This window comes from Vigna angularis, chromosome 5 (genome assembly GCF_016808095.1).
Source record: "Vigna angularis cultivar LongXiaoDou No.4 chromosome 5, ASM1680809v1, whole genome shotgun sequence".
Lineage (NCBI taxonomy): Eukaryota > Viridiplantae > Streptophyta > Magnoliopsida > Fabales > Fabaceae > Vigna > Vigna angularis.
The window spans coordinates 36126118-36137566 of record NC_068974.1 but is presented as its reverse complement, the minus strand read 5'-3'; the positions used below and the strand labels follow the sequence as shown (position 1 = coordinate 36137566).

The following is an 11449-nucleotide window of genomic DNA, read 5'->3' as shown; positions in this document are numbered from 1 at the left end:
CTTTGCAGACAAAGTTTATCAAATTAACATAGTTTTTTTATGTCCCTAAAAATGGCTTATTTAAATTAACCTGGAAGTGGCAATCCTAAGCCTCCAGTGATTTTAGCATACCCAAATGGTTTGTTGGATATTGCTCAGATTCCACTCTAGCTGCTGTCTTTTTCCATTAAGGTTAATGCGACTCATCTGTAAATGTTTCTAAATTTCTTGAACAAGTCTAAGTCTAATAATCAATAGCTGTTTTTATGTGTTGGGAATCATGGATCTTGGCAACATTGTTGGAGTTGTGGTGAAATTACTGTCGAAAACAGAGAAAAATCATCTCAAAGTTGCTTACTTGGCTGGTTGATTTTGGTGTTTAGCTTGGTCAATCAGTTCTAGTCTTATGAGTTGATATTTTTTTTATTTATCAGAATTTTAGTTATCTTTATTCTGATAAACTTTTTGGACGAATGTAACTAACATTATTTTCTCATTTTTGGTGATTTTTTTATAGTCTGGTTTGTCCTGATAGAAAAATGCACTTGGGTCTTGTTCACTCAAAATCGTGTTTCCTATAGTGTCTCCAAATGAGGGAGTATGATACTGATATTGATAATGATGGAATACGGTATTGCATAACAAGACGCCATTGATGAACGTGTGGACTTTAGGATAAGCCTGCGTGAAAAGGGAATTGGAGAGAGTTGAAGTAGAAGAAAATTCCCATAAAAGCTGTAGTTGACTCCAGTAAAAGGAAAAACATTAATTTACAACTTTCCTAACATTACAATTTTAGACCTCACTTTTAGTTATTTCCATTTTCTAGTCTTTTTGAAGGTGAAAAAATATACTAACATCCCTTCAGAGGATTTCACTTCTCTAAATGAAGGATGGAATAATTTTATTTGTTGAAGAAGAAATTTATAATTAATTTTTCAATGAATTTGTGATAATTTATTATTGATATGCATGGGTTCATTTTTTCATGAACAATTAAAGTGGTTTATTTTTTTTTTCATATATTGGTCATTTTGAAAAGTCAGCTAATTCTTTTTATTTCATATATTTTTTTCTTAACTAAACAAAAGAATAAAAATACATTTTTGATGGGTTAAAATTTTAATTAATTCAATTCAATGTTATTATTCTAAAAATATTTTTAATGTGATTAAAAGTATGATTAGAACTATTGTGAGATATATATTTTTATATAAAATTTAAAAAACTAACATCTTTAATGATTGTAAGATTAAATAGTTCTTATATGTGAATTTGAAGGAGTAGTATTACATTTGCCTTTGATTATCATGCATTAATGAATGAATTGAAAAGGAGTAAGTGTTACTATTTGATAAGGACAAATGGTAGACAAATTTAATGTTAATTAATATTTAAGATTCGATTTGGGTCGATTGCACCAATGTCACTGTTGCTTCATTCTTACGACTCCTAATTCCAATAATAGCATCACAAAGATGTTAATCAGGCACGAAGAAGAAAGGGACTCCTAAGATTGCACAGTTTTCTTACGAAAGTAGGGTTTTTAAGGCAAACTTTACCTTCATGTTGCCTTCTGTAGGAAATTGTTTCTGATAGTACTTTTCACTTCCACCATGCAATCTTTGAGCTGTGTTATTTATTTTAATTTGGTTTTAGGGTTTATTGGATCTTTCAACCATCTTTTCAGGTTGAAAATATATAAAAATTAAAGAAAAAGTTAAATATGTTTATAATATTTAAATTTATATGTGAAATAAATTGAATTTTTTTATTGAGATACAATACTGTATTTTTTAATTATATATATATATATATATATAATTCTCTTAATTCAATAACAATAATTTTTTTATGTTTTAAATAGTTTTCTAGATTAATATTTAAGCTTAGAAATTAACATCTCAAACGTCATTATAAAGTTTTGTTTAACACATAAGAAAATTTAATACAGTTAAATAAGAAACTTATATCTATTCAATATTAAAATTTAAAAATCAAATTATAGGAAAGTTTAAAACATAAAATTTTAATTTCATTCTTTTTATTACAATTCAACGATCCTAAAATAATTTAAAGATTTAATAATTTAAACTCTAAACCTTAAAATATATTTAATCCTTTATAAACTTGATATATTAAAATAATGAATTTAATCAGAATTTAATCTTATAAAACCAATTTAATAAAATAATAATTATTTTTATTTATATATTATAATTTGGTTTTATTATATAATATTTATAATCTATTATTATATTTTATTTTAATGATATTTGAAAGTTAACCATTTTTGTTAACGAGGCTTTGAACTTTAATAAACACCTCCAAAAGGTATTCCACACACACGCACTGGAATGAAATAGATGTATTTGTTTTTAAAATTATACATACTGCATGACAAAATTGAGAAAACACAGTAAGAAGATTACCCTTTGCTAGCTTTAAATGTTAAAAAATTCTCCCTTCAAACTTGGTAATCTTTTACCGTAACTTTGGCAAAAGAACAGACTCATTTCTGTTGTTTGCTTTATGCTATGACTAAAATGAAACAGCAAGTTTGTTTTTTCACCTTCTCATCAGCAAGACACTGATCTGACCAAGTCAAACTGCTACAACCTCAACACTTGCAATGCATTTAACTCATCATAGTAAATCAAATTCATCTGTCTCTATATCTATTCTGTGGGAACAAACTTTACTTTTAATATTTTAAATGAATATGTTTCTCTTTAAAAAAAATATTATCTGATAACATAAAATTCTTCAGTCTAATTATTAAATGAAAAATTATTCTTTGAAAAAAAAAATCGTAGAATATTCTCATATGAGAACTCGTATATCCATGTAAAAAATAATAGTCTCAGGTAAAATATATATAAAATGCCTTCATTTTAATTTTTATTTTGAAAATTTAAAAGTCAACTATATATTCATTATAATCTTCATCATAACTATCATATATATATATATATATATATATATATATATATATATATATATTATAGTTTATCTTAAGTTGTAACAAAAATATAGTGTAAAGTCATATAATAAGAACATCACATTCATAATATTACAGATCAGTTCTTACAAAAGATAGAACGTATGGTTATGGTCGAACGACCTTACAAAATAGCAAGGGGTTAAAATTGTACAAATATATAACCTAGATCGAACGGTTTACAAAATACTTATACCGAACGGTCCTCCAAAACAAGAAAACAGCAGATGGCCAAACGGTTCTATTGTTCGACCTTAACGTCTACCTCGACCAAATTTTCTTCTTCCAGCGCCTCTTCCAACAAAGTTTCTCCTTCTGCTCACATCCACACGGATGATCATTGCAACAGAAGGACAACCACCGAACGTACAAAACGGACAAGACAGGAAGTAGGGTAAGCTTATGTAATTCAATTCAAGTATCAACATAGATTTCACATAATTCAAATAAACGAGATAGTTCATTCACTTTTACATGCAAAGCCTAATACTAGACTCTAACTGTCCGGACTGTATGAATTCTGTGTAGCTACGACGTTCGTGCACCCGGGTGATGTAGTAACTAGGATACCCTCAACAGCTGCCACCCGAGGTTAGTTCTATCTGTCCAAATTAACCATAAGGACTAGGACCTCCTGCCATTCCCACACATGACTTACCCTTCTCTACGTGAGAACGAGTAATCACGGAATATCAGGATGAACCGTCAGCTTAGCGTGCCCACATCCATACTTTACCAATTCCAATATCCATTCATGAGATATTCCTCCCCGGAATACTCTTTCATATTCATACTGATTTTATCTACATCATATTCCATCATCTTTCATTTTCAAAACCTCAAATCGAACCAATTTGAATACAGATCCCGTAGGATACCAAATACCGACCGTTAATCTTCAACCCCGAACGAGACCGAACACTTGGAGTGAGACCGAGAGGTCTCCAGTTCCAAAACAGATCAAAGCCGAGAGAGTTACTATCGGGGTTGAGAAAGAGACCGATTACAATAATATTTCTCAAAAACTAATAGAATCGAACATTATTTACAAGGTGAGCCACTTTAATGAACTGACTCATGAGAGTTTAGACCGAACGCCAATAAGCCTAGGCCGAGTACTAAGCTCTAGGCCGAACACCATAGAAACTGATACTGTAGGACATCGAATAATAATAAGTGACGGAATTATATGAAGAAACCGAACGCTATAAATACTTAGCTTATTTATGAGTTTAACATCAAGGAGAATGAGTGCTAGTGGAAGACCGAGCACTGTAGCGACCGAACGCTATTGGTTTTGGCCGAATGCTCTTATTTAAAAATTAAATTACAGAATCAAGGTCGAGCGTTTGGTTTAAGACCGAACACCACTTAGTACGAGCACTTGGTGTAAGACCGAGCACTACTTAGTACGAATACTTGGTGTAAGACCGAGCACTACTTAGTACGAGCGCTTGGTGTAAGACTGAGCACTACTAAACTTATAAAATAAAGGCTTGATAATTATAAGATACCATTTAACTAGTGTTCAAGAATGAACGAAATATACAAATAAATATAGATATACTGAAGTTTATAACCAAAATGAAAACGCTCGGTCCTCAACTGGAATTCTCTCCAAATGACAGAATCCAGTTCCAACCGAGTCCACAAGAAAATCGAACGGTCAAAGACCATTCAGTGACGAACATAAATTTTCATATGGAATTTCATACTTAGAATTCTTTATATCACTTCATTTCTCAACATCTATCTCCATAAATTCATACATCCATATCATAGTAAATCTTCATACTTCATACAGTCAAAACATAGCAATAATCATATTCATTCAGCAATTCAACGAACATGCATCCATTGAAAACGAACGTAAAAACGAACATAAAAATCAAATTATATAAGCTTCCCTTACCTCTAACGTGACCGAACGCTTCCATATATGGTTATTGGTTCACCTCTATAAGTCCTTCTACCCTCAACGCTTAACAATTTCCAAAACTAAACCAAGTAAAAACCAAAACACTATCAGAACCACTCAATTTAGAAGGGTGATCAACACATGAAACCAGAACTTGGTTTGCACTTCCAGGAAACCGCACGGCTAAGTGAAGAGAAGAACTTACCAGCTCAGCTTCACAAACCGATCGGTTCAATCGAAAGCCCTTGACACCGGAAGAGTGGAAATGATGCTTGAGTGATGATCGGAAGAAGAAACGATGAGAATCCTTAGAGAGAAGTAAGAGCTTTTTAGAGAGAAGGAGGAGAGAATGTAAGTTTCAGAAATCTGGGGAAGAAGGGTGCATGCAGAAAGTGGCGTGAAATTTTAAAAACTTTGAGTTTTACTCCTACCGTCAAAGCCGAACGGCCACTCAGCTGCTCACACCTGCCTCTCACTATCTGATTTTCAGATCCCCTTCCTTGACACGTGTAATTCAATAAGACGGGATTTTGAGTGGATTTTAGTGGGTCTGACACAAGTGATGCCTTTTAAGAATTTTACGATAAAAAATAATTCAAATGAAATTTATGAAAATATTGATTATATCTAATCTCTATTGTAAGAACAAATATTAATTTTAATTTATAAGAAGCTTATCATATTAATTACACAAGAAATATAATAAAATAATAAATAGGAGTTTATCCATACAAACACGATGAATTGGATGTTGGACATACGTAGCTATTTATCCCCATCATCTCCATCATCACAGAACCAACTCAAACTTTTTCACTCTTAATTACTTCACAGCTGCTACTCTGCTATACTGAAGGTGATTTTACATGCCCTAAAGCTATATCCCACTAATATGAAGTTAGAGATTCATTGATAAGATACTTTTGACTAACCTATTTAAGGCATCATAGGAAGAACCATCTTTAACAGCTATCTTAATTTCATTCTTGAGTTTCAATGCTTTCTGCCTCATCTCTTTTCCTTCAGAATTCACCATCAATCTTCTCACTGCCACTTCTATTTCATTCCTTTCCATGACATTGGACCACTCTAGGCCTACCTTCCATACATGGCTCAACAACCTTGCATTTACCCTCTGATCTCCAAAATGAGGTTGACACATCATTGGCACTCCTTCACACAAACTCTCCAACGTAGAGTTCCAACCACAATGGCTCCAAAACCCTCCAACAGCTTCGTCTGCCAAAACCTCACCCTGAGGTGCCCATTTCACAATGCAACCCCTTTCTGCTATTGCCACTCTAACATCTTTACACAGTGATTCTAGCCATTCTGAAACATCACTGATTGTCCCTGGTCTAATAACCCAAAGGAACTTCTGCTTGCTGTTTGCTAAGCCACAAGCTACTTCTGTCAGCTCTTTCTCTTCCCAACTAGCTATGCTCCCCAAACTCACGTACAACACCGATTGTTTTGGTTGCTTTTTGAGCCAACCTATGCAGCTATAATCTTCTTCCACAAAGCTACTGCTAGAAGAATCTTCTTCGGCAATCATGTGTAAAGGGCCTATGGGGAAGAAACTGACTTTGTACACCTGGTGTAGCCTATACAAGGACTCCTCTTCAAGGCAATTCACTGTGTTGCAGATAACACCCAAAGAAGGTCTCACTGCCACTGTTTTAGCAATTTGTTTCTGGATATCACACGAATTGAACATCGGCAGGTCTTTGAATCGGAGTGGTTCGAGTTCTGGCACCAAGTCCAACGACATAGAATCTGCATGCAACGTGGTAGTTCTTGTTTCGTTACCACTAAAACCATGGTGCTCATCGACAAAGGGAAAAGAGTTTCTTTTCATTGGTTCTTTAAATTTTGGAATCATTGTTTGGAGAAAAGTCAAATTTTATATTTTTCTATGTAGAGTTACAATTTACTGAAAGTTTTTTCTATCTATGTTTATGCAAAATACTACTTTTAACATGAAATCAATTCAATTATTTTCCACGTTAGATCAATTACATATCATTTGGCAAAGTCATAGGAGTTTATAATGATGAATACCTTGCAAGGGCAGCCAGCCACTGCTTTGTCTCTGCAAAAATGTATGATAAGTGAGAAAATTAGTAGCACTGGTGGTTCTGAGGACTATGTTGGGTAGTTTCAGTTCTCTGGCCACAGAATCAATGGAATACATTAATCCATCGTAGATGACGCAAGCAATCTTTTCATGGTTTATATTTGCTTTCTCAATCTGATCAATCAATGCCTCTTTGATTGGAGACACACACCTTGTATTTAAGGTTGCTGTAATATCTACAACATTCTTGGAGGAGATGTGAGTGTCGGATAAACCATAGAACAAGGGAAGAAAACAAAAGTTAGGGTGATTAGAAGGATCGGGGGAATTGAAATGGGCATGTGCCACCGTTATGGAAAACCCTTTTGAATGAAGAACGGTGGCTAGGTGAAGCATTGGAGTTAAGTGGCCCTGAAATGGTGGTGTTATTAGAACCAAACGGTGCCTTTGAATTTCCATCATTTTTCTAACTCGGACAAGAGTGTTGTGTTCTACTATGTGTCTATGAAATTGGTGTGAAGAAACATATGGGTAGTACCTCCTTATAAACAATTTGAGAGGGGCATGTATCTTTCACATAGTGAAAACATTGTCCCTTCAGTTTCTTTATTGACTTGTAATCAACGACTTCGATACTTTAATTACGAATTCCACATAATGGTTTTGACACGCAACACCTATCACCTTGGTTTCAACGAGCCTATGCTATGAAGGTGTACGACTCTGAAAACTCATGTTATTCACTCATTAAAATTATTTGACCAAACCTAGTCTTGAGTTGTTGCCATCTAGACTGGTACAAGTAGCATCATGACTCATTTATTTAAAGACCTTGTACACGACATTGACATTCAAGTTCTGGTCACATCAATCCCATATTTACCCAATGTTTGACCCTCTGTCTCATGAGAGGTGTTTGGAAAACAAAATTCTTACATGGGCATTTTAGTACTTATCCTATAACCGTTTAATTCATATAATTAATTAATTAATTTGGCTTTCAATCTTAATTAATATAATTTACATGCATGTATGTGAACATGAACTCCTCTTTCTGGTGTTCCAGGTGTCTGTTTTCCATTTGGTTTCATCATCTTTTCCACCGACTTAGTTAGCCCTTCATAATTACTTTGATTAAGGTGTTTTCCTTTAAAAGTAAAGGGTGTTTCCTTACTTTTGTTAATTTCATAATGATGTTCGCGATATGACGAGGATTTCTGTATCCATTATTGCTCGTAGAGCTTTCCAGCCATGCTGACAGAGAACACACAACAATCACCTTACGTTCATACGGTATAAAACTTTGAATAATCATATTTTGACAATATCTTTTTAATAATATTTTAATATTATCTACGTATATGTGATTGGTCCATGTTGATATTTATGATTATTATTATTGATTATGGAGTAATTTTGAACCAATTATTGAATAACATATAAATAATGTTAAAATGTTGTAAAAAAAATGTTGACAAAGTATCATTATCCTAAAATTTTAGAATAACATGTAAATAATGTTAAAATGTTGTAAAAAAAATGTTTTCAAAGTATCATTATCGTAAAATTTTAGAATATCATGTTTTTGTCACAATCTTTTTACACCCATATTTAATACTTTCATTACTTTTTCTTAATATTCACGAAAAGATTCATGAATGGTTATAGAACACCCATACGTTTATTTTAAAATAATAAAATACAATATATAATATATGAATATCGAAAAGTGTTTATATTTTCTTAAAAATATGATAAATATGAATAATTAAAATCGTTTATCAAATATTAACAACATAAAATATTATAATTATAAAAATATTATTATTTCATAGATTAATACTTATTGATAAGTATGGGTTATGTATCTTAAAATATCGAACACATATACGTGTTAAACACGAATATGTGATTCAAATTAAAGTATTAATATGTTTTAATTTTTTACCTTTTATAAATAGAAAAAATTATTGTTTTATGATTATTTACTCTTATAATGTGTTATGAAATGAATGTAATGTACGTAAAAGTATGATTACTCAAACCTTTACAAATTACATTTCATTTAGTTAATTTTAATAGCCATAGAAATTAGGTTCACCACGTGTAGTAGAAAATTCAACCGAGGAACCTAATTACAACCTCTAATAGCTAAAACTAACAACAATTTCTCAAATTTCAAGAAATTTACCATACAAATGTTATTTTCTTTTAAGTTATTAAAGTATGTAGATTTTGAAATAATGATGGAGAGGTTACAATGAAAAAGTTATACTCTTGGATATAACTTTAAACTTTTCTTTTCAACTATGTTAAAGTTGTGCACGACTTTTTATTTTTTTTTATTAAAGTTGTGTTTACATGTACTATTTCTGTTTTATTTATTTATTTCATTTGTTATATTTGCACGTTTTTTTTTCTTTCAAAGTACAATTTTTAAAGAAAAATTGAAGATATACTTGCAAGTATGACTTTAATAAAAAAAAACGAACATATGAATGTAGCTAAAGTCATTGGATTGAAACTTTTGGAAGAATGACTTATTCATATAACTAATTATTTTAAAATCTATTTATTTTGTTAGTCTAAAAAAATTACACTTCGTGTTGTAAATTTACTATACTTATTGGACACTATATTTATAAGAATATCAATATCTAAAAAATAATATATTACTTTTTTTATGCACGATTAAATTACTTATTATATATAACAATATATGAATAATAATAACAGCAGCCAAAAGTAATACATTAATTATTAAAATGAGTAACAATGTATTGATGGGTGTAACATCCCAAAAATACAGCAATAAACTATATAATAGAATAATTACATTTAATAATATTTCAGTTCAGTCTTACACTAGAAAACGTACGGTTCTGGCCGAACGGCCTTACAGAAAGAGTTACAAAGTTAAACTGTGCAGCGGTACAAACTATCCGAACAGTTTTACAAAACAATATACCGATCGTCAAACATAACAAAAAGGGGAAGGTGATCGAACGACCACCTCACTACAAAAACTAAACTACTGACCGAACGTTCTACTGTTCGGTCTTAACTTCAACTTCTACCAAATTTTCTTCTTCCAGCGCATCTTCCAACAGCGCGTCCCCTTCTGCTCACATCCACACGGATGATCATTGCAACGACAAGACAGACATACATAACAAGACAACATAAGAAAAACACAGGGTAAGCTTATGTAATTTAATTCATGTATAACATACATTTTCAAACCATCAACACACAAGATAAATTCAACATACGCATCATACAAAAACCTATTACTAGACTGACTGTCCGGATTGTATGAAATCTATGTAGCTATAGGCGTTCGTGCACCCGGGTGATGTAGTAACTGGGATGCCCTCAATAGCTGCCACCCGAGGTTAGCCCTATCTGTCCAAAGTAACCCTAAGGACTAAGACCTCCTGCCGTTCCCACACATGACCTACCCTCCTCTACGTGAAGACGAGTATTCACGGAACATCAAGATGAACAGCCAGCTTAGCTTACCCATAATCATACTTTACAAATTCCAATATTCACACATGAGTCGTTCCTCCTCGGAACGCTCGTCTATAATCCACAACATTTCCATATCATATTTTCTTCATCTTTCATTAATAATCATCTCCTTTAGCCAACTCGTACAAAGATTCATGAGATTTATAAATATCGAACGTTCAACCCAAACTCAGAACTAGACCGAACATGTAGAGCGAGACCGAGAGATCTCAAAGTTAAGAGTGGATTTAAGGTCAAGGGGTTGATATCGGGTTGAGAAAGATAACGAATACAATCATAAATCACCAGAAACTAATGGAACGAACGTCAATTACAACATTGAGCCAATTAGGTGAACTGACTCTTGAGAATTTCAATTAAACATCAAAAAGACCAGACCAAGAACGAAGACTCCAAAATGAAACCAATGAATAAGGATATTTCAAGACATTCGAAACTAATGCTTATAATGATTCACATGAAGAAACCGAACACTTGTGAATACTTAGATTAATTGAATTTAGTATTAAGAAATCTCAATGTCAGTCAAAGACTGAAAACTATAGTGAGTGAGCCCTAGAGAGCTTGAACGAACGCTCATATTAGGAAGTTTAACTTAAGGAGATAGAACGAGTGCCTAGTGTAAGATCAAACACTTGTTTAGGACGAACACTTGGTATGAGACCAAATGCTACTAAACTGAAAGAGAAGAGGCTTGGTAATTATACCTAGATACTATTGGGATAATGTTTACGAATAACTACAATATACAATTACATACATATATATATATATATATATATATATATATATATATATATATATATATATATATATATATATATATATATATATATATATATATATATATATATATATATATATATATATATTTATAACAGGACACCGAGACACAACTATACTTGGCCGAATGCTCAAGCATAGTGACTCGAAATGCAGA

At 32.1% G+C, this 11449-nt stretch overlaps 1 protein-coding gene across 1 annotated transcript; it reads right to left on the bottom strand.

Annotated features, from left to right (window-relative positions):
- Positions 1-5535: 5535 nt before the first annotated feature.
- On the bottom strand, positions 5536-7481 carry LOC108319602 (UDP-glucose iridoid glucosyltransferase). The gene is made up of 2 exons (XM_017550788.2): positions 6960-7481; positions 5536-6674 (listed from the first exon to the last, which is right to left on the bottom strand). The coding sequence occupies exons 1-2, from the start codon at positions 7435-7437 to the stop codon at positions 5797-5799; spliced, it is 1356 nt and encodes a 451-aa protein (XP_017406277.1). The 5' UTR covers positions 7438-7481; the 3' UTR covers positions 5536-5796.
- Positions 7482-11449: the final 3968 nt, after the last annotated feature.

Coding starts and splice junctions, on each gene's coding strand:
- LOC108319602 (XM_017550788.2), bottom strand. CDS start 7,437: ATGATGGAAATTCAAAGGCACCGTTTGGTTCTAATAACACCACCATTT. Junction 6,675..6,959: donor TGGCTGGCTGCCCTTGCAAG/GTATTCATCATT, acceptor CGTTGCATGCAG/ATTCTATGTCGTTGGACTTG.